This window comes from Typopeltis vanoorti, chromosome 5, assembly GCF_054136105.1.
Source record: "Typopeltis vanoorti isolate ZY-2024b chromosome 5, IOZ_Tvanoo_1.0, whole genome shotgun sequence".
NCBI lineage: Eukaryota > Metazoa > Arthropoda > Arachnida > Uropygi > Thelyphonidae > Typopeltis > Typopeltis vanoorti.
The window spans coordinates 7,574,840-7,598,680 of NC_143553.1; the positions used below are offsets into that span (position 1 = coordinate 7,574,840).

At 36.4% G+C, this 23,841-nt stretch overlaps 1 protein-coding gene across 1 annotated transcript in view; it reads right to left on the bottom strand.

Moving 5' to 3' along the window:
• The window catches only part of LOC150106212 (beta-scruin-like), a 157,778-nt gene that overhangs the window by 87,855 nt on the left and 46,082 nt on the right, over positions 1–23,841 (bottom strand). Inside the window, exon 2 of the mRNA XM_090392955.1 lies at positions 7,336–7,638. Within this exon, the coding sequence (XP_090249081.1) occupies positions 7,336–7,562 (227 nt within the window). The 5' untranslated portion in view covers positions 7,563–7,638. The remainder of the gene's footprint in view (positions 1–7,335; positions 7,639–23,841) is intronic.

Genomic DNA, 23,841 nt, shown 5'->3' on the forward strand with positions numbered 1-23,841 from the left:
CCTGTTTTCATGTCACCTTTATCATATCTAATTCCTTTTACAGCACTCTTTCCTCCATTCTTAAGCTTCTTCAACAACCTCCAGAATATTTTGCCACCTTCTTGATATTTATTTTCTATATTCTTGCCAAAGTCCTCCCATGACTTTTGTTTGGCTAGTTTTACACAGTGTTTAGCATTCTTGCATTTGTCTCTATATTCTCTAAGAGCACAAGCTGACTTCTTTGACAGGAACTTTTGATATGCTTTCTTCTTTTCCTTCACTGCCTCTTTAACTTCCTGTGTCCACCAGGGAGTGCTGTAAAAGAGTTCCTTTTACAGCACTCTTTCCTCCATTCTTAAGCTTCTTCAACAACCTCCAGAATATTTTGCCACCTTCTTGATATTTATTTTCTATATTCCTGCCAAAGTCCTCCCATGACTTTTGTTTGGCTAGTTTTACACAGTGTTTAGCATTCTTGCATTTGTGTCTATATTCTCTAAGAGCACAAGCTGACTTATTTGACAGGAACTTTTGATATGCTTTCTTCTTTTCCTTCACTGCCTCTTTAACTTCCTGTGTCCACCAGGGAGTTCTGATTTGTTTATCCTTACAGACAACCTCACCACATGCCTCTCTGGCAGAATCAATAAATGTTTTCTTCAGAGTTTGCCACTGAATCTCCAAGGTTTGATTCCTGTTCTCAAACTCTTTCATTTTTTCTTCAATAATCTTTGTGTATTTTAGTCTACAGTTCACATCTGAGAGCTGCTCAACTTTTATTCGCTTTAAAACTTTCTTACATGTTATTCTTTTCAATATTAAATTCAATTTTATCCTGCTCAAGACTAAATAGTGATCACTTCCAATTTCAAATCCTCTGTACACTCTGGTGTCCTGCACCAGGGAGAAAACATCACTATCAACAATAACATAGTCAATGAGACTTTTCTTATTCCTAGCCTCTTCTCTCCATGTAAATTTGTGCACATTTTTATGTTGGAACATGGTGTTAGTAATAACCAGTCCATGTCCTGAGCAGAAATCCAACAGATATTTGCCATTATTATTAGCTTTGCTCTTTTCTCCAAATTTTCCCAAAACATTTTTGTATGTCTCACAATCATTTCCTACTCTGCTATTTAGATCCCCAACAAGGACTAACTTTTCATTTTTCATTGTGTCAGTTGCTTTTTCTAAAGCCTCAAAAAACTCCTCGACTTCTACCTTAGTAGAACCTTCTGTGGGACCATAGGCACAAATAAGTCTCATTGTCCAGTTCCCCATTCTCATATTTGCCCACATTACTCTACTTGAGACTGACTGCTATTCAAGAAGATTAGCCTCGTATTTTGTGTTGAATACTATGGCTACTCCTTCTTTTCCTTGATTGTCATTGCTTGAATATAACATTTTGTATTTATTGCTCAGTAAGATCTCACCAGTTTTGGTCTTTTTTGTTTCAGTCACACCTATTATGTCGATCTGGTACTTATCTAATTCCTCAGCTAGCTCCATTTCTTTGCCATTCAGGCTTCTTATGTTGATAGTACCGATCTTTAACTCTGGTGATGTTGAGTTGGGGTTTGTTTTCAGATTTGTTCCAGTAGCTGACTTTTCGTTGTTTGCCCTGGTTCCCTGGCGAAAACAACGGGGGCCTTGTTTAACCGGGCAACGCCCCAGCCGGCATGAAATTCTGTCATTTTGTACCATCATTTTTTATTTTGGTTTAACCAATAAGAATACAATTTGGTTGGCTAAATCCCAAATTGCCAGCCCATCCTCGTTCGTTCAGCATCCAAGTAGATACCCAACAGGGTGCACCACGAGAAGGTGAGGATTGAACATTAGGTCAGAAGCCTTGGTCGGTTCTCCATTCCTTTAAAGGCTATGTGGAGGTCTCCTATCAGTTATACAGCTTTGACCCTTAAGCACCCCACAACTAAATGTAAGGTTCTGAAATTTGGGAGCCATAAATGGGATGCTTCATACTCCCTTGATAGAGTTATACTGGAAAAAGTGGAGGATGCAAGGGATCTCAAGGGATCTTGAAGTAATGTAAACAGAAATTCGAATTAAGAGGACATATGGCAAAAGTTGTGAAGACATCTCAAAGAATTGGTGAGGAGGAAGATGATCACAATGCCAATATTTTTTTTGTATGGAGAGTGGTACAAGCATGGAATGTACTGCCTGAGAACAAAGTGAAAACAGTGGATGAGTTTAAGGAGTGGTACAATAGACTTTGTATTGACTACTGTTGACCTCCCATGGAGTCTTTTGACTCCATTGAGGTGAAGAAAATTATTCTTTTGATTTGTTCAAACTAAACAGTCATTTAAATCTTCCTGAAGACACTTTACGTCAGTACCACTACTTATAAATATCTTCAACTTTACATTATCAGCAAATAACTAAGTATCCCTGTTAATCTAAATAAAATATCCTTAACAAATAAGCTGAATGGAGAGGGCCCAAGAACAATGAAGCATGCCACTGATTGCCTGCTTTTTCTATGACAATGTCCCAACTACAACTTGCTAGTATTATTCAACCAGCCAATCTGCTATCCATTTGAACAGGCTATTATCTATTCTCATCTCCAGCTAGTATACCAACTTTCCTTTGAAAGATTTCCAAGGGAAAATCTTTCAAAATGCCTTTACAACATCCAAGATGTCTGTACGTGTATAATCTTATGTGTATTAGCACACCTTATGTGTATCATCCCAATCCTGTATGCCATTCTTAACCACTCTTTCCAGTACCTTACCAGAAATGCATATATACAGACTGGTGTGAAAACTGGAAATGCTGATTTTTTCCAAGTGAATGGTTATGTATTTTAGACTGAAGACATTGCAGGTGAAATTTTTTTTTTTTTTTTACTTGAGAGAATTCATAATTCACTGTAAGCAGTTAAGTAGTTGATATTCAAGATCATATTAATAACTCAGGTGGTATAAGTGTTCACAAGAACAACTAATGTCAATAAGAACAATATCTGTTTGATATGAACAATATCGTCTGTTCACCCAAAGATTGTCGGAATAAGTGAGACATGGTTGGAAGAGGATGATATCCTGACAGGAATAGAGATGGAAGGGTATGATGAGTTTCGTGAGGACAGAAAGGGTAAAACGGGAGGGGGGGGTGCTATTGATGATAGAGAAAGAGTTATGTCCATATAAAGTAGAGATACAAGAGGGAAATAGTGCCAGTTGTTTTGAGGCAGTATGGTATGAGATAGAGGTGAATGGAATCAAATACTTGGTGGGATGTTGTTACTAGACCAGGTAATATGGATGGTGGTGATAATGAAATGTACAATCAAATTAGCCAAGTAAATAAGTGTACTATTAAGTGTGATCATTATGGGTGATTTTAATTATGGCAATATAGACTGGAATGATGAGATAGCAACTGGAAGTAAAGAAAATGAGTTTCTTGAGTTTTTGAGGGATAACTACCTCAGACAGCATGTAACAGAGGGCACAAGAGGATTGAGGGTATTGGATTTCTTCATCTCATCAGAGGATGTAATTATAAATGAGGTATCAAATCATCCACCAACTGGTGAGAGTGACAATGAGGTGATTACCTGGGTGGTTGCCAGCAGTGCGAGGACTTCTGTGAGAAAAGGATATATGTGGACTACAAGGGGGAGTGATTATGAAGAGCTCAGGAGACAGCTTGCGGGTGTAGCATGGAATGAGGAGTTAGCTGAAAAAGAGATCAATGCAGCTTGGGGAATTTTCAAAAACTATCTAATAGATGCAATGTCTAAGTGTTTCCAAGGGTGAGAAGGTTAAATAAGGTGGATATGAGATAGATGAATAAAGAGATTAAGCATGCAATACAGAGAAAAAGGGCATTGTGGAGGCAGCATAAGAGAAGTGGAAATAACCAATTCCATGAGGTCTACAAAGACAAAGCAAGGAGGGTGACTTGGTTAGTGAGGGTAGCTAAAGAGAGGTATGAACAGCAGTTGGCTAATGCAGCCAAAAAGAATCCTAAGGAGTTATTTCGATATGCAGCCAGCAAAAGAAAGAATAATTATGGAAGGATGACATTGATTGGAGAAAATGGTATAAACACAGCTGATGCAGATTGTGTGGCAGAGATATTTAATGAGCACTTCATAAAGATCTTTCAACCTTGTGAATGTGACTTCATGGAGAGATTGAGAGCAGTAGATGATGGGGAGGAGAGACTGACTGTAGGTGAGCAAGAGGTGTATGGGGAGTTGAGTAAACTAGATGTTAATAAGGCTGTGGGACTTGATAATATATCACCACGTATTCTGAAAGAATGTGCCAGGGAGTTGACACCTGCCTTGACATATTTTTTTAATATGAGTCTTGCACTCGGTCAAGTTCCTAAGGAGTGGAAGGAGGGCAAGAATGTGCCACTTCATAAAGGAGGTGATAGAACTCAAGCATCAAACTATAGCCCTATATGTGTGTCAGGTGTTGTAGTTAAGTTGTTGGAGAAGCTTGTGAGAACTAGGATCCAGAGTGGGGTTGACAACAATGGTATTATCTTTGATGAACAGCATGGATTTGCTAAAGGGAGATCATGTTTTAGTAATCTACTTAATTATTACAATAAAGTGACTGCTTCCTTGGACAGAGGAGAAGGATGCGCAGTAATATACTTAGATTTTGCAAAGGCTTTTGATAGAGTACCTCATGATAAATTGATTGTCAAACTAGAGAAGATGGGGATTGGATATTAGATTGGTGCATTGGATTGGAGACTGGCTATCTGATAGGTATCAAGAAGTTGTGTATGGGGGAGCAAAATCCAGGAAAAGGAAAGTCACTAGCGGAGTGCCTCAGGGGTCTGTTTTGGATCCATTACTGTTTAACTTGTATATTAATGATATAGGTGAAGATTTGTATGGAGATATTCAGTTGTTTGCAGATGATGCAAAGTTCGGATGAACCATAAAGAGTAGAGAAGATGTTGTGGCCTTACAAGACTTGAATAAATTGAGTGATTAGGCACGGAAATGGAGATGCGAGTTCAATGTTGCAAAATATAAGGTTTTAAAATTTGGAAAACAAAGATGGGATGCAGAATTTATGCTTCGTGAGAATATATTGTTGGAGGTAGAGGAAATGAGAGATCTGAGGGTGATAGTGGATAAGGATCTAAAATTTAGGGGACACATATCTAAAATTGTGAAGACAACACAAAGGTTTCTGGGAATGATGCAGAGGACACTGACGTGTAGAAGTAGGAAGATTCTTCTTCCGATGAATAAGAATACTCGACATTCCGCTGACCTCTGGAATATCAAGTATGAGGAAAGATTGAGAAGATGTAATTTGCAGAGTCTGGTGGAGAGAAGGAAGAGGGGAGATATGATAGAAACCTACAAGTTGGTAAGAGATTGTTATAGGATCAATGCTGCACAAATTTTACAGAGAATAGTGGAAGATCAGGGAAGAACCAAAGGTCATCCCTGGAAACTGTATAAAGAGGGTGTGAGTAGGGGAGTGAGAGGGAAGTTTTTTTCGTGCAGAGTTGTGAATGATTGGAATGCCTTGCCTGAGAATGTGGGGTCTGCAAAGAGTTTGAATGTATTTAAAACACGGTATGATGAGCTGTGTGTGTGATAAAAGGACCTCCCAGATGAGTCTTTGACTCCATGAGGTCTTGGGGTGGTAATAATAATAATAATGTGTAGGGAAAAGGAAGTCATTATTTTCCGTTTATAAAGTTTTGATTATGCAACATTTGAAATACTGTGAAGATACTGTCACCTATCTTTTTCAAGGATGAGGAGTGTTCAAGAGATGAATAATTCCAATAATACTGGTCTTGTGAAATGTTACAGACTTAATGAGTGAACAAGGGCTTGAAATTTAAGTTAGTAAGAACATTTTTGCATTAGATACAGAGAAAAGGTTCAATTTATTCAAAGAAGCAAGAGAACAAATGGTTATCCTTTTGTGTTCTCATTTGTTTAATGACCTTGATATTTACTTATAATTCATTTTATATATATATATATATGTGTGTGTGTATATTCTGCGGTAAGTATTATACGGCTCCAGGAAAATCATTGAAAACAGTTAAAAGACAGTTTTTTAAATAGCAATTCATCAAGTGATAATTCATCAAAAAAGTAATTCATCAAATAAACAATTAAATAAACCAAATTTAACGAATAGCATTCACTGAAAAGGCAATTCGTTGCAAAAGCAATTGATCAAAACAATCCACCAGTAATCTTTCTATGAATTCCTTTCATAATTTATCAAAAGAGTAATTTTTCTTGCAAAATGTTGTTTAAAAGTATTCAATAACAATACTAAACACTACCCAAGATGCAAGCAACATAAGTATGTGGTCATTCAGACTTTTGATGATTATTTTGTTGTGTTTTGAACATTGGTTCTACTTAATTTTTTTTTTTTTTTTTACAATAATGGTCAGATTAAAATCAGAACATAAATTTTAATACAGATCTTAACTACAAAATTTCTTTAAATTTTGTAATTAAGTGATGGAAATCACTTTTAATCATATTCATCCAAAGTGAAATTATTAATAACATTGTGAAGCCTCTTTGCAAAAATTTTCATATAAAAGTGAGTTAGTTTTAACTAAACTGAACAATGCAGACAACTTCATGTATGTTTCCCAAATCTGTAAGTTTATCGAATTCCACTAAGTCAAAGATTTATTGAAATATGTAAGTTTTTTAAGGGATTCAAATACCAAATCTAAGTAAAATTCATCAAATAATAACTGTTGTATGAGTATCAAGTAATTATTATTAGTATTATCATTATTTAATCATGTACCTTTTATTAAGAACTCAAGGATCTCATGTGATGATGCATCCAGGACAATATATTTTTATACCATCCTGGGTTTTATATCACCAGTATAGTCCACAAGAAATATACAAGGGGAATAATATGTATGTAAGCTTCAACAGCATTGCAGTTAATCCAATAAAAACTGAATTATGATAAACAGACACTACACACCTTATAATTCATTTTTCAGTGAATTGCTCATTCAATGATTTGCAATTTCAATGAATTGTAATTTTTCGATGATTTGTTGGTTTCTGATTAATTGCCTTTCCATAAATTGTCTTTCTGATGAATCACTGATCAATGAATTGATTTTTCAAGGAACTACCTTTCAATAAGTTGTAAATTGAGGAATTATTTTTTCATAGGAACCATCTTTTGATGAATTGATTTTTCCCATTAACTGTTGTTTGATTAATTGTTTTTTCAATAAATTGCCTTCTGGTCAATTGTATACAATAAATTGTCTTTTGATGAATGGCTTTGGTGAATTTTCTGCATGCTATTTTATACATCTTACCTCCTTTCAGAATTTACAAGTGGGAGGCGAGGCACACATCCTAAGTTCGGATCCAACCACTTTGGCAGTTTCTGGTATAATGGTACAGAAAGAAAAAAAGTACTATAGTATGAAATATCATCGTGGTCTAATGGATTCTCTTGTAGAGACTGAAGTGACAAATATTCTTTATAATCCGATTGTGGTGGGATAAAATCTTTTGTTGGTAATTCTTGAGAAGGATACATGTTATGCTCATCTTGTGAAACTGCCTTTTAAGTTGATATCATGATGCTGCTTTTGTATCTTTCTTCTGTAACTGACCTAAAATTATGTAATTTAATTAATTTTCAATTAACATCACACTATATTAATTTTCTTTTCCACTTAAGATGAACAACATTATAGAAAAAAGATGTTAAAAATTAACAAACAATTTTTAGATTACCATGGTTATTCAACTGCAAATTCTATAACAATGCAATTCAGATAGAGTGCTAGATTTTCCTACAGATACAAGGTGCATACGCTTAAGGACTTGTGTCCTTAAGTGTCATGCATTTCCTTATGTCCTTTAACAAAAACTCTAATAATAATAAAATGATGTTTAGTTATTAAATAAGTATTCCTGTCTTTTTACTTACTGACGATATGTAAAAAAAAAAAACTTTTTAAACATCCAACCAATTTATCTAAACATATCACAATCTATGATCTTTACATTCACAGGACTAAAAGAAAATCCTAATTTAGATCTATTATTCAATTTATTTCAACCTCAACACCAAATGGCCTCATCACATGAACTGAAAGGAGAATATAGGGTATGGAAACAATGACAGAGAATTTGCTGAATTTATGAAGGATAATTATCTTAAGTAGCATATAATGGAAGCAATATGAGGTCTTAAGTGTTGGATTTGTTGATATCCTCACAGAATGTGGTATCAAGTACAGTTACCTGTTGGTGAGAGAAGTTATGAAAAGCCCTGTAGTCAACTAGCATAAATAGTACTGGTTGATATTCTGTAGTGAAAAGAGACAGGGCATGGAAATTGATTATGAAACATCTGACAAAAGTACAACTGCATACCATGAGTTATGCAAACACACAGAGTAGGAGTGAAATGAATGAACAGTGAAATATATATGTAAATATATAAATGAACAGGAACATACAGTATAATTCAAGGGAATTCTTCCATTATGTGGCAAGAAAAGGAAGAATACTTATGAAAGGGTGACAATGGGTGAATGGGTGACGATTATGATAGAGTGGCCATGGCAAAGGACATAGTGAAATTATGTCATTTGTATTTTATCAGCATATATTACATTAATGTAATTATGCTATCATACACCTAGAAGTGAGGCAAATAATACAGGAATAAGATGTGAAAGAATCATGTACATCATGTGTTAGTTGGGCAAGATGTTAATCAGGCTATAGCGTAAAGAATATATGAAAGAATTAACTGTGCTCTTGACTTGGTTATTTTAGTGGGAATGGGTAGAAGGCAAGACAGTAACAAAATTTTTAATTATAAACTAGTCTGCAATCTGCAGCTGTAATTGGACTGAAGGATAAAGAATTTTGTATGATGATGATTAGTATGGAATTGTGAGGGGTCATGTTTTAGCAATCTGCTTGCATTTTACAATTAGGTGATGAATTTGTTGGATAAGGGAGATTCATATACAATGATATTCTTGGAGTCTGCAAAGATATTTGATAGACTGCTGCATGACAACTTGGTGTCCAAGTTGCAGAAAACGGAAATGGAGATTAGCTATATGGATTGGATTTGGCTCTCTGAACAATACCAGCAAACTGTGTGTCATGGGACAGTGTCTCAAAAAAGTAAGGTAACCAGTGATGTGCTCCAAGGTTTTGTTCTCAGGTGTTTAACCTATTTTTTTGCATAATAAGACATTTATTATACAATTTAACTTATTTGTTAATGACTGGGAATTTTCAGCTCTTTGTTAATGATGCAAAGTAGTGAAAAACTTATGAGAAGAGTTGCTAATGTTAATTTCCTTCAGGAAGATTTGTATAGTGCAAGGTGTTCTACTTTGGAGTGGAGAGATAAGAATGTGTACTGTACTGGTGGAACTATGCTTCAGAAAGTAAATGAGATTTGAGATCTTGGAGTGATTGTTGACAGACTGAAATTTAGAGGGCACAGCAGAAGTGTTGCAAAGACAATGCATCACAGTGCTGCTATGGCAATGACAAATAGGGATAAGGAGGGTGGTTTGTACACTGTATAAAGCATTGGTTATCACACATGGACTGATGTGCTCAAATTTGGTCACCTAGTTTCCACTGGGATGTGGAAATACTGAAGAGGATCCAGAAATAAATGGCCAAAGCAATATCACGATTCTGAAGTGTCTGTTATAGGGAGAGGTTGAGAGAATGTAAACTGTTGCAGAGTGTGATGGATAGACAGGAATGAGGGGACATGAGGAAGTTGTTTAAGTTAGTGATTAGATTAATTATTAGATTAATAGAGAAGGATTAATAGAAAAAAATAAGATTTCCCTGAACGATGTGTAAAAGTGAAATGAAAAGGAGTGTGAAGAGTAGATTTTTAACATAGAGAGTGGTGGGTGAGTGGAACCCACTACCAGAATATGTTAGAATCATGTACAACACATGATGTACTTGATTCTTTCACATCTTATCCCTGTATTATTTGCCTCACTTCCAGGTGTTTGATAGCATAATTACATTAATGTAATATATGCTGATAAGTGGACCTCCCACAATGAGCTTTACCAACTTCATGGAGATAGCATTAATAATATTTACTTTCATTTAGTATTACACGGTGATCAGCATTCATTTCAGTAAAATTATGGAGACTACAACAATGTTAAGAATAATTACTTTAATTTACAAATGTTTCGAACTTCATATTAAGGTCATCATCTCTTTACCAGCAAAGGTTGTTCAATTGGTAGAGACTCTGCTACTAATGGCTCACGCAAAAAGTTAAGCAAGTTTGAGCGCGATTAGTAGTAGTTGGAAGGGGGTTAACAGTTCAACGCTGTTGGCACACTCTCCCTCGATGAGTCTTTGGACTCCCTGGAGGTGGCACATAATAATAATCTGGAGTACACACACACATATATGTCATTTAAATGAAATTAATAAATATATATATATATACACACAAACATATACATAAGCTATATTACATTTCAAACAGTATGCCAAAGTCACAATGATTTCATCAACTATTATTCTAGTGGTCTGACCTCTAGTAGGAAAAAAAAAAAAAAAACTACATCAAAGCTATATTCTATTTATAACATCATCAGAGAACAAATTTATATAGATAGTTTTATTTATATATTTATATAGACAGATAATTTATACAGATAGTTTTAATACAACAAAAGTGGTGGCTTAATCCATAATTTAACATGAGCATTGTTATATTAGAGAGAGATCGATGAACTGAAAGAGGAGGTGGAATGTCTCAGGAAGGAGTTGGGAAGTGTGAAAGATGACATTAAGCAAATGGAAGAGGTGAATCAGAGTAGGAGTGAGAGAGAGTTATGGGAATGATAGAAGAGAGAATAGAAGCAGTAGGAGAGAGGGAATGAGAATATTACAAGGGAATGCTGGAACAGGGGAAGAGAGATGCCAAGATTGCAGGTAAGCAGGGGAACATAGAGAGAAAGTGTTAGAGGAGAGGCTCTTTAATTTTGCCAAAAGCCAATTATTTTTTCCCATCATGTTACCTTTCCATCTGTTCCAATGCCTATTAACCAAACACAAATTGTAATGGAATGTCTCTTTGAGTTTCCAATTTTTATCTATATATAACTCATATAATGGACAACTTTCTCCTCATTTGAAATATCTGTAGAAGCAACTAGAAGAAGCTTCACTCTATTGGAGTCCCTGATTTCCTTAACTAATTATTTGAATTAACATCAGCAATAACTAACATGTCATTTTCATACTTGCTAAATAAATTTAATAAGTTAATTCTTAATTACATAAGATGCTATTTCCTGGATGGAAATTAAGCTTCTTTAACAAATTCAGAGTTCAAGATCAGTACTATCAATATAAGAAGCCTGAATGGCAAAGAAATGGAGCTAGCTGAGTGGAAAAGTGTAAGGTTATGTATTTTGGGATTAAAAGATTACCAGCTGTGTACTACATTGATGGAACGGTACTCCAAGAGATTGATGAGGCAAGGGACGTAGGGGTGTTGGTGGATAGAGAGATGAAGTTCAGGGGACACATTGCTAAGGTGTCCAAGATTACACATAGGATTATGTGGTTATTGAGAAACACACTGACATCCAGAGATAAAGAGGTCATTATTCCCATTTATAGAGCGTTGATACTTCCACATTTGGATTACTTTGCTCAGGTCTGGTCACCTGGATGATTCCTTGGAGATGAGGAGGTTGTGGAGAGGATTCAGAGGAGAGTGACTAAGTTGATGAGTGATGTAAAAAATGCTCCCTACATTGATAGATTGAGAGCTTGTGGATTGCAGAGGTTGGTTGATAGGCAGAGAAGAGGGGATATGATAAAGACATTTAAGTTACTAAGGGGGTTTTTATAGGATTGATGCAGGGGAAATGTTTCAGCTGTGTGATAGTGATGGAAGAACAAGAGTTCATTCGTGGAAATTAAAGAAAAGTGTGGTTAACAAGGGTGTGAGAACAAGGTTATTTGCCTGAAGGGTTGTGAATGAGTGGAATTCATTGCCAGACTCAGTTGTGTGTTCTTCATCTGTAAATGAATTCAAGAAGAGATATGATAGATATTGTTTTGCTAGTTTGGGTCTCCCGTGATGAGTCTACTGACTCCATGGAGATACCCGTAATAATAACAACAACATAATAGGGGTGGCTGGAACAAAAAAGACAAAATCTGGTGAGATTTGTCTGAGCAATAAATACAAAAGGTTATATTCAGGCAATGACAATCAGGGCTGGCCATTCAAGAAGAATGGCCAGCAATATCAAGTAGAGTGATGTGCGAAAAAATATAAGAATGGGGAATTGGACAATGAGACTTATTTATGCCTATGGTCTCACAGAAGGTTCTACAAAGGTAGAGGTGGAGGAATTTTTTTGAGGCTTTAGAAAAAAACAACTGACACAATCAAAAAGCAAAAGTTGGTCTTTGTTAGGGATCTAAATAGCAGAGTAGAAAATGATTGTCAGATATACAAAAATATTTTGGAAAAATTTGGAGAAAAGAGCAAAGCCAATAATAATGGAAAATACCTGTTCGATTTCTGCTCAGGATATGGACTAGTTATTACTAAGAGTGTACTAGTGTAAGAGTTATTACTAGAGTGTACAGAGGCTTTCAAATTGGAAGTGATCACCATTTAATCTTGAGCAGGATAAAATTGAATTTTATCCTGCTCACCACATTCCTCTTTGGCTGAATCAATCAATGTTTTCTTCAGGATTTGCCACTGACTCTCCAAGGTTGGTTCCCTACAAGGACAGAAATCAGAACTCCATGGTGGATACAGAAAGTTAAAAGAGGCAGTGAAGGAAAAGTAGAAAGCATATCAAAGGTTCTTGGAAAATAAGTCAGCTTGTGCTTTTAGAGAATACAGAGATAAATGTAATCAAGCTAATTAAACACTTTGTAAAATTAGCTAAACAAAAGTCATGGGAAGACTTTGCTAAAAACATATAAAATAAATATCAAGAAGGTGGCAAGATATTCTGGAGGTTGTCGAAGAAGTGCAGAAATGGAGGAAAGAGTGCTGTAAAAGGAAAATTAGAGATGATAAAGTTGACATGAAAACTGGAAAAAAAAAAGATATCCTTGGAGTATGGAGTGTGTACTTGGAAAAATTGCTAAATGAAACAAGCAGTGACGAAAGCAGTAGTAAAAAACACTCGACAGACATGCCAATCAGAAATACACATCCATACTTGAAGTAGAAAAGCCATCAAAAGCCTGAAATGTGGAAAGGCAGTGGGAGTAGATGATATTCGACCAGAAATGCTCAAATATGGAGGTATAAAAGTCTTACAGTGGCTGCACTGCATAGTTCAGAAGGCCTGAACAGAGGGACGAATTCAAGATGATTGGAGTATAGCTCTCATAGTACCCATATATAATAAGGGAAATAAAACTGAATGTGAGAATTACAGAGGTATTTCTCTATGGAGTGTTCCTGGTAAGATTTATTCAAGTATACTTGAGAAACGATTGAGGATTGTGGAAGGGAAGCTCGGTAAAGAACAAGCTGGATTCAGGCATAATAGACAATGTCAGGATCAGATCTTCACTTTACAACAAATAGTTGAGAAATCGTGAGAATATAATAAAGATCTGTATTTACGTTTTGTAGATCTGGAAAAGTCATATGACTGGGTGCCAAGAAAGAGAAGCTCTTCAAAGTGCTACAATTGTATGGTGTCAATGGAGCATTATATCAAGTAATACTTAGTCTTTATTTGAGTTGTAAGTCAGCATTTAGGATTGAAGGAAGTACAGAAAGATGGTTTTATGTTAAATCTGGTGTCAGACAAGGATGTGCATTATCTCTTCTGTTATTTATAATCTGTATGGATCACATTATGAAGGAAAGTGTTATTGGACCTGATATCGAAATTGGAGATGTTAATCTCAGCTCTTTACTCTATGCAGATGATGTTATATTTCTAAATAAATCTGTTACAAGTCTGCAAAATTCCCAGACTAAATTGAATAATTCTTGTAATAGATTTGGCATGAGGTCAGCAATAACAAAACAAAGACAATGAAAATAAGCTAAGCAGAAGCACTGAAAATATCAACTGCATTGTGAATGGAGAATCGAAAGAACAAGTAAAACATTTCAGCTACTTAGGCACGATTTTTAGTGAAGATGGTAAATTAAATATGGAAATACACAACAGATTCAATACAGCTGATATGGTAGGAAGTCAACTGAATAAATGTTCTGTATATGGAATAAGAGAGAAATTAGTCAAAATGCTAAATTAGATGTATGTATAGAAGGCAATGTTCAAACCAATTTTAAATTATGGATCTGAGAGCTGGGTTAGAAATAAAACACTTGGTCAAAGAATAGAGACCACAGATACGAGAGTCCTGAGAACTATTAGAGGGGTGAACAGATGCCATCAGTAGCAATATCATATTAAAAACAAGGATATTAGGAAAGAACTTGATATTGTTAGCATCCAGCAATGTGTTAGTAGAGCCAATCTCATGTGGTATGGTCACTTAATCAGAATGGGAGGGAAAGATTAGCAAAACGTTTTTTTTTTTCTTGCGAGGTTGGCAGGAAAAAGACCCCAGAGGAAGACCAACATATAGGTGGTTTGATACAGTAAAAAGTGCCTTAGAAGATAGAAATATAAGATGTGATAATGTTGAAGTCTTGACAAGTAACAGATTGATTTGGAGGAAAATTGTAGATAGGAATGGTGTAAGTTTTTCATCCAGTACTATCAGGAATTTGATGATGATGATGATGATGATGATAATAATATCATTATTATTTAGGCCTCCAAGGAGTCAAAAGACTCATCACAGGATGTCCTTCCTAGGAAACAGAGTTCTATCAAGACTCATTGTAGGAGTTCCCTCCTAGGAAACACAAAGTCTATCATACCACTCCTTAAACTCGTTGACCATTCTCGCTCTCACCACTCTATCAGGCAATGCATTCCATGGTTCAATAACTCTCTATGCAAAGAAACCACTCCTCACCCTCCTGCTCACAGTTTCCTTTCGCAAATTCCAGGGATGGCCTCTTGTCGTCACTCCTTCCTGCTGTTCAACCAAGCAAAAGAACTCCCCAGTGTCAACCCTGTAACTGCCTCTCAACAGCTTAAGTCTCAATCATATCACCTCTCCTTATGCACGAAACTCTGCAGTCCACATTCCCTCAGCCGATCCTCATAACTAACATTATACAGTCCTGAAACCATCTCCGTTATCCGCCTTTGTACCTTTTCCACACTTAATTTATCCACTTCCAATCCTGGGGACCAAATCTGAGAACAATAGTCTAAGTGTGGTCTGATCAGGGTCTTATACAACGGAATGATAATTCTCTTATCTCTGCAGGTCAGTTTCCTTCTCATCATTGCAGCAATCATCTGTGTTACCTTCACCACCTTTGCAATATGTCCCTTGAATTTCAGGTTTCTATCAATCATTCACCCCAGATCTCTTGTCTCCCCTACTTCCTCCAGTATAGCTCCTCCAATAGAGTATGCAGCGTCCCATCGATGTGTCACAAACCTCAAGACCTTACATTTTGCTGCATTAAACTGACACCCCCATTAATTTGCACATCTGTCTATCTTATTCAAATCCTCTTGCAGGGACTACCACATCTGCACTATTACTAATAACCCTTCCCAGCTTCACATCATCCGCAAACAACTGAATATCCCCCTGCAATCCACTGACAATGTCATTGATATATAGGTTAAACAATATAGGTCCCAGTACTGAGCCCTGACATCCAAACCCATGTGCTGCACATGAAGTATTTTCACAACTAGGTTATGTAAATAGAGCTTGTTAACTTCACATCACTTGCCTTAGTATTGTCACAATGTAAAGCACACTTCCTTTTGGACATGTTTAGTATTAATATTTATTAATTTATTATTTATTAATAATAAATTCATTGGCAACCACATCTGATCAAATAACTTGACAGTGAATGAGATGTTTCAAAATTTAAAAAAAAAAAAAGTGTAATTTATGCAAAGAAAATAATATATTTTAAATGCATTTAGAACTAGGTTGAAAATCACTCAGTACTTGTCTTTAATAATTTTCCTGTGGTGAGTAGGTGAGTGGATTTCTGGAGCCCTGCTGAGGAGTTCTTTCGAATGGTAGATCAAGAATAAGGAGCAAGGACAAGGGAGCCACCTTTAGAAGTTACAAATGGAAATGGTGAGCAAGAGGATGAAGAGTGGCTTTTTTTCATGGAAGGTTGTTTGACTGTGGAATGCATTGCCTGATAAGGTAGTGAGAGCACAAAAAGCAAATGAATTTAAGGAATCTATGACAGACTGTGTTGTTTAGCGTGGGTCATTCATGATGCTTGGGACTCCACAGAAGTCCTGAATAATAATAATACTAAACATGTCCAAAAACTCACCGAAGACCCATCCCTGTTTTGGATTTACTCCAATAAGTCACTAGGAGTTCATAAAGTGATTAGCAGTGCTGTGTCATTGTTGGGGACATTTCCTTTGTATAAGGTGCCATTCTAAAGAAGGAAAAGTCAATAAATAATAAGAACAAAAAGAACAATAAAAACAACACAGAATTTTTGGAAAATATTTGAGAAAATATTAATTCCCGTGCTCAGTCTCTGACTCCATGAGGTTGGATGATGATAATATAATTCTCATCTCATCTCATTCTCATTTTACCCTCTTTTACCTTGTGATGTCGAGGTTTTTTTTTATTAATCATAGGACCTCAAACCGTTCACAGGAAAAGGTGGTCAGCCCTACGTCCCAGTGTATCCTATGTCCATAGGTTGAGTTCTCAAGGCCAGTTTGCCTGCTTTGCAGGATGAAAAACCCCAGGATAAACTAGGGAAAAAACCCTACCATCCATGCCCAAGACCGGCTAACGTGACTAGACTGTGGAAGATCCTTCAGCTCCTCACGTCACCAACGAGAATTGAACCTAGGACACTCCTTCCCCAGGCATATGGTTGCAAAGTGCACAGCCACTAGGCTAACCGTGCAGATAATATAATTTGTTACATTAATTTTTTTTTTACTAGAATGGCCCTTTACATTACACATATTCTTCTATGTTTTCTTAAAGTTAACAAAAGATTTTGTTTAGAAGGAGTTATTTTTATTCATTAAAAAATATTTTCATTTATCCCGTCTGCAGCTACATTCCAGATAGCAACAATTATCTCTTTGGGTACTCTGACTCAGCCAGTTCCACAAAATCAACTACCTTATTTTTGATACAATTTACATTAACATACAAATATAACAATGCGTGTGCAGCTTCATAAGTCATATTCATCATTCCTCTGACTGCTTTACTAGTCCATGGCTTACCAAATTTTCCTTCTAATCACTATATATGTTTCCAGAGATGACCGATCCTACTCTATCGCTCTGAGGCCATTCCACTAACTCTTGTCACTGTAGCTATTATTACATTAGATTACATGTTATGTCTCTCTCTCTCTCTCTCTCTCTCTCCCATTGTTACACTAATTTCATTGCTCCTTAGAGTCTCTTGCTTTCTGACTATTCTTGATTTGCACGTGCACCTTCCACCTGTTCTTTCACAATCTGCTTTTCATGTTTCTCTTTCTCTCTAATATTCAGCCACACTTTATACAACATATACATGAAAACACAAGTATTATTTATATTGCATCCACACACACACACATACACACCAAACAGCATTCACTCTATTCCAAAATGTCCAACACCAAATCTATTCAAATGCAGTATATCTCTTAAATCACTTTTTAAATTCACTCCATACATTCATAAATTGTATGTCATTTGCCTCACATTTTCAACTATGCCATTAATCTTCAGCTTTCACAAGTTATTCTAGTCTCTTTCAAAATGTTTTTTTTTCCACCTTCCAAATCATTTGTGCCTCCATCAACCACTAACTCCAAAGTCCCTTTGTTTCTTCCATGCAAAGCCTCAGTTCTTTGTATTATTAAGTCACCTGGGCAAACATTTTATGCACTCTGTTATTCATTATACTCATAATGACTGAATCTCCATAATATCAAACAAAGGGACTTTAGAGTTAGTGGTTAATGGAGGCACAAATGATTTGGAAGGTGGAAAAAAAAGTTTTTTGAAAGAGACTAGAATAACTTGTGGAAACTGAATATTAATGGCATAGTTGAGAATGTGAGGCAAATCACACAGGATAATTATTATTATTATTATATGGGAACCTCCATGGAGACCAAAGACTCATCACAGGAGACCCAATCTATCCATACAATCTGTCATTTCTCTCCTTGAACCCGTTAACAGATAAAGTACTCACAACCGACTCTGGCAACCCATTCCACTCATTCACAACTCTCCAAGCAAAAAAATCTGGTCCTCACACCCCTGCTAACCACCCATTGTTCAACTTTCAAGAATGACCCCTTGTTCTGGTCCCACTAGCCAAGTGTTGAAACATTTTCCCTGCATCTATCCTATACAACCCTTTATGCAACTTAAATATCTCCTGTCATATACCCTCCCTCTGGCAGACAGAGAGTTAACTAACTCTCTATCTGCCACCACCCCTAAATCTCTAGCTTCATCTATTTCCTGGAGTACAGTGCCATCAATGTGATGCACGGCTTGAAATCTATTTATCCCAAAATGCATAACTTTACATTTCTCGACATTAAACTGACACCCATTAACTCTTGTTCATACTGACAGTCTGTTTAAATCATCCTGCAAACTCTCCACATCGTCTTGATTAATTATTACTCTACCTAATTTTGCATCATCATCATCAAACAACTGAATATTTCCTTTCAGGTTATTTCCTATATCATTTATGTAAAAGTGCATATTAATTGGTGAATAGTCAGTTTTTTCTACGTGTTTGTAGTGCTAAGTTCTGGAATACGAGTATCCATCAGTGGTTGTTTTTTGAAGTTAGTTGTCGCGATTTTGTGTATTTTGGTTACCGAGAAGACGGGGTCGGAAACGAATGCATAACAGTGGAAGACAAGACGAAGGATAAGTTTTCATTATTTAGTTATTTCATTTCATTTTATTTATATCTAGTTTACTTAAATGTTCTGTTTGAAATTGTTTGTACTTATTTAACGTTTCTTTTTTGAAACTGTTTGTACTTATTTAACGTTTCTTTTTTGAAACTGTTTGTACTTATTTAACGTTTCTTTTTTGAAACTGTTTGTACTTATTTAGCATTTATTTTTTGACACTAATTAGCGACACTATTTTAAATAATGGCGGCAGTGGCAATTAAAATTACAAATGGCGTATCATCAAGTCCCCCCCCTCCATTTAAGGACTCCATTTGGAACGATATCATATGGGATTTTGATGCACACGGGACTTGCGGAATGTATGCGTCCTGGCAATTGTATATGTGGCAGGAGAAAGAAGGGGAAAAAAGTATATGCGCAAAATGCAGGCAATGGGAGGAACTTGGTGATTTAGAAATGACCATAACTGACCTCGTTGAGTCAGAGACGGACGATTCTCCAGGTAGAGAGATGATGGGTATGATAGAGGGTGAGAGAAGTATGAATAAAATAATAAGAGTGGGGAGTATGGAAAGGTTGAATGATTCTGAAGTTTTAGGAGATAGTCTCAATTGAGAGGATGAATGGTAAACAAGAACGGCTGACTTACAGAGAGAGAGAGAGATAGATGAGCTGAAAGAGCAAGTGGAATGTCTGGGGAATGAGATGAGAAGTGTGAAAGATGAAATTAAGCGAATGGAAGAGACGAATGCAAGGCAAATCAGAGGAGGAGTGAGAGAGAGTTATGGGAATGAGAGAAGAGGAGAGAATAATAGTAGAGCAGAGGGATTGAGAGAGAGTTCTGGGAATGGCAGAGAGAATAGGAACAGTAAAAGAGAGGGAATGAGAGAGTTATGGGAGTGATAGAAGAGGTGAGAATGGGAACAGTAGAAGAGAGGGGATGAGAGAGAGTTGTACGAATGATAGAAGAGGTGAAAATAGGATAAGTGAAAGAGAGGGAATGATAGAAGAGGAAAGAATGGAAACAGCAGGAGAGAAGGAATGAGAGGAATGCAAGGGAGCACACGGACTAGAGATAGAGTGATGTCAGGAAGGCAGGTAAGTAGGGGAGCACAGAGAGAAACTGTTACAAGAGAGAGAGCAAGGGATGCATGCGAGCAATCGAGGAATATGGTGGTAAGAGATGAAATGTATGGGAACTCAATGATCCGTGGTGTTCAAGATGGGATGCATGATAGGATGCTTTCTATCATTCCAGGAGGAACGATAGAAAGTGTGGCTATGGCAATTAAGAGAGGTGAAAGGGTGGATGAGATGATTGTGATGATGGGAACAAATGACTTGAGTGGTGGTGTAAATAGGGCAGCAAGAGATATGAGATTCTTGCTTGAGGCTGTACGAAAGAAGACACAGAGAGGAAAGATAGTGTGTGTGTTGCCTAGCTATGATAATGCTGAACTGAGCAGAAGAGCGGTGATATTGAATGGCATAATAGTGAGAATGTGTCAGAAGAGAGATGAGTACACATGCAGGAGTCAAAGAGACGGGAACGTATGTGGAATTATAAAGCAGGTGATTATAATAGTCTTAGATGTCAACTTGGGGAAGTTTCATGGAGGGAGGAATTGGAAGGCCAGGATATCATTAGTGCTTAGGAAATTGTGAAGGAATATTTATTAGCAGCAATGGTAAGCTGTATTCCACGAGTCAAGAGGAGGACACAATTTGGAGTAAAGTGGATGACAAACAATATTAAACAGGAGCTACATGCGAAAAAGAGGCTATGGAAGAGATATAAGGAGACAGGTGAAGAGAAGATGAATGAAGAATATAAGACACAGGCTAGAAGAGTGACTAGTATGGTAAGGAAGGCGAAACTGGAATATGAGAAAAGATTGGCCCTTAGATCCAAAGAAAATCCTAGGGAATTTTTTAGCTATGTGGCCAGTAGGAGGAGAAATGACTGTGGAAGAATGACATTGTGGGATAAAAATGGGAATAGGGTAACTGATGCAGAGGACATAGTGGAATTGTTCAATGAACACTTTATTGGAGTATTTCATCCTGGAGGAGTCAATTTGAATACTAGAGGGATAGAGCAGGTGTTGGATTGTACTTCCTTATTTTTGATCCGCCATGTTGTTTTAACTCCGTTCTTAAACAAGTAATAAGTTGCTGGTTGATTACTAATTTAAATATAGAGAAATTTATATTTTTAGACTGTGCCACTCTATACCTAGATTAGTCTAATGAAATGTAGTGAAACCAACCATCAACTAATTTTATATCATTATTATTTCTTACGTAGACCGAGTTTATTTCTTATGTTTGAAGTTCCCGCTAGGTCCAATAATTTCATGAATGGTGCAGTATAGGAGATTCAGGCAAACACAATTTTAAAATCATCAAAACAAAACATTTAATTCTGGATTATATATTATACATATAAACTCAACTCTGAGAACAAGATAATATAAATGTCTTAGCTTAACTGGTCACAACATCTTACAGATTCAGTCTATGGGCATTCTGCTATCAGACTTATAGCTTTCACAATATTAAAAAAAATCTTTTAATAGAGTTCAATATCACAAAATCTCTTAGTAACAAATTATGCTATTATCACAGAGTCAGTGAAATCTCAATACATTAATGGTGGCAACAACTGCTTCATGAGTATACACTTTCATACTTCATACTCCAGCTGATTTCAGCAAAAAACATTATAGTTAATGTGGGGAATAACAGGAGGAATTACACATATATCTCTGCACTGAAGTAACATAAAATTGGACAGTTCTTACCACATAAATCCTTTGTTCATCAATTTCACTATGGGCACACTTTATAACTATATTTACTTAGCACACTATGGCAACACTATTTAGAATAAATCTTCTCAATGATAAATGAACTATTAATGGTCGCACTTCACGTGTATAGATGTACTTGGATAAAGGAAAATGCTCATTCCTTCTTTAACACTATTCGACCAATTCAACTCTCTGTTAAAGTTCCATGAAACTAATAGAACTCGTAGTAATTCTTTAACTTCTAGAATTATTTTCAGTTGCCTATTACTTTCCCGGTCTTCAGACAGTCCGATTACAGCACTAAAGTTCTAAACACAGCAATCCTTTGCATTCACTTTGCTGCCTCTCAGTAATCTCCTCATCCGTCTGTGCTATACTCAATGCTCTCGTGTCCCACACTGGTCGGTCCAGAAAAATAGAAGAGCCTCGGTTTTCTCCACTTATATACCTCCCTTCTTTTTTCCCCAAAAATTGTTTCTCACGCTCTAGCTTATGTCAATTCTTTCCCTCCGTTGAATACCATATCTCGCGATCCAAGCACGCGCTAGCTATTTCTAGCCGTCTCCATAGTAACAAACAAAATAAAATAAAAACAGAAATATTGCATAACATTATACCTTTACATACTGGTAGTGATAAATAAAAAATTAAAATATTATAATTCACATAAGGTATATTAAACTTATATACAATTCCTCATATTATTAAATTAGGAATAATCAAAATAAACAGAATAATATTTCAATACAAGGTCCTATCATTGCTAACACATATTTTAGATTAATTAATAAAATTTAATAATTAAACTCAGGCAATTACATGAATAATAATTTACAATCATGGGATTAATATCAAATAATTTTTTTACAAGTATAGCCTTTGGTATGGTGGATTATGTTGGATTCTGAAGGGAGTATTAATAATTTTAATTTCTCTTCATTCAGAATCCAACACAGGTTCGAGGTTTAGAGATGCAGGAGGGGAGTGTGTTCCACATACTGAGTACTCTGGATGTTAGTAAAGATGTGGGACTGGATGGTATTTCACCACGAGTTTTGAGAGAATGTGTTAAGGAACTGGGCCCTTGACCTGGCTTTCCAAAAAAGCTGGCTGCGGGAAAGGTGCCCATGGAATGGAAGGAAGATAAGATAGTCCCTTTGCATAAGGGTGGTAGCAGACTGGAAGTGTCTAATTATAGGCCAGTTTGTGTGTCATCAGTAGTTAGTAAGAGTGAGGGACAGTGAGGGAACATATACAGCATTGGGCAGATTAGGGTAATGTTATCAGTGAGGGTCAGCATGGATTTGTGAAGGGGCACTCTTGTTTTAGCAATATGCTAGCCTTTTATGATAAAGTTACAAGAGCATTAGATGAGGGAAAGGCATATACTGCCATTTTCCTAGACTTAGCAAAGACATTTGACAGGGTGCCACATGATAAGCTGATATTCAAGTTGCAGCACATGAGTCTGGATGTCAGACTGGTCAACTGGATTCAGGATTGGCTGTCCGATAGGTATCAGAGAGTTGTGTATGGTGGAGCAATATCAAAGAGGCAGAAGGTTACAAGTGGGATTCCACAGGGTTCAGTACTGGGAATCTTTATATCAATGACATTGTCCGTGGATTGCAAGGGGTTATTCAGTTGTTTGCGGATGATGCGAAGCTTGGATGGGTTATTAGTAATAGTGCAGATGTGGTAGCCTTGCAAGAGGATTTGAATAAGCTAGATAGATGGCCAAATGAATGGGGGTGTCCGTTTAATGCAGCAAAATGTAAGGTCTTGAGGTTTGGGACACATTGATGGGATGCTGCATACTCTATGGGAAGAGTTAAACTGGAGGAAGTAGGAAAGACAAGAGATCTGGGGTTGATGATTGATAGAAACCTGAAATTTAGGGGACATATTGCAAAGGTAGTGAAAGTAACCCAGAGGATTGCTGCAATAATGAGAAAGACACTGACCTGCAGAGATAAAATGGT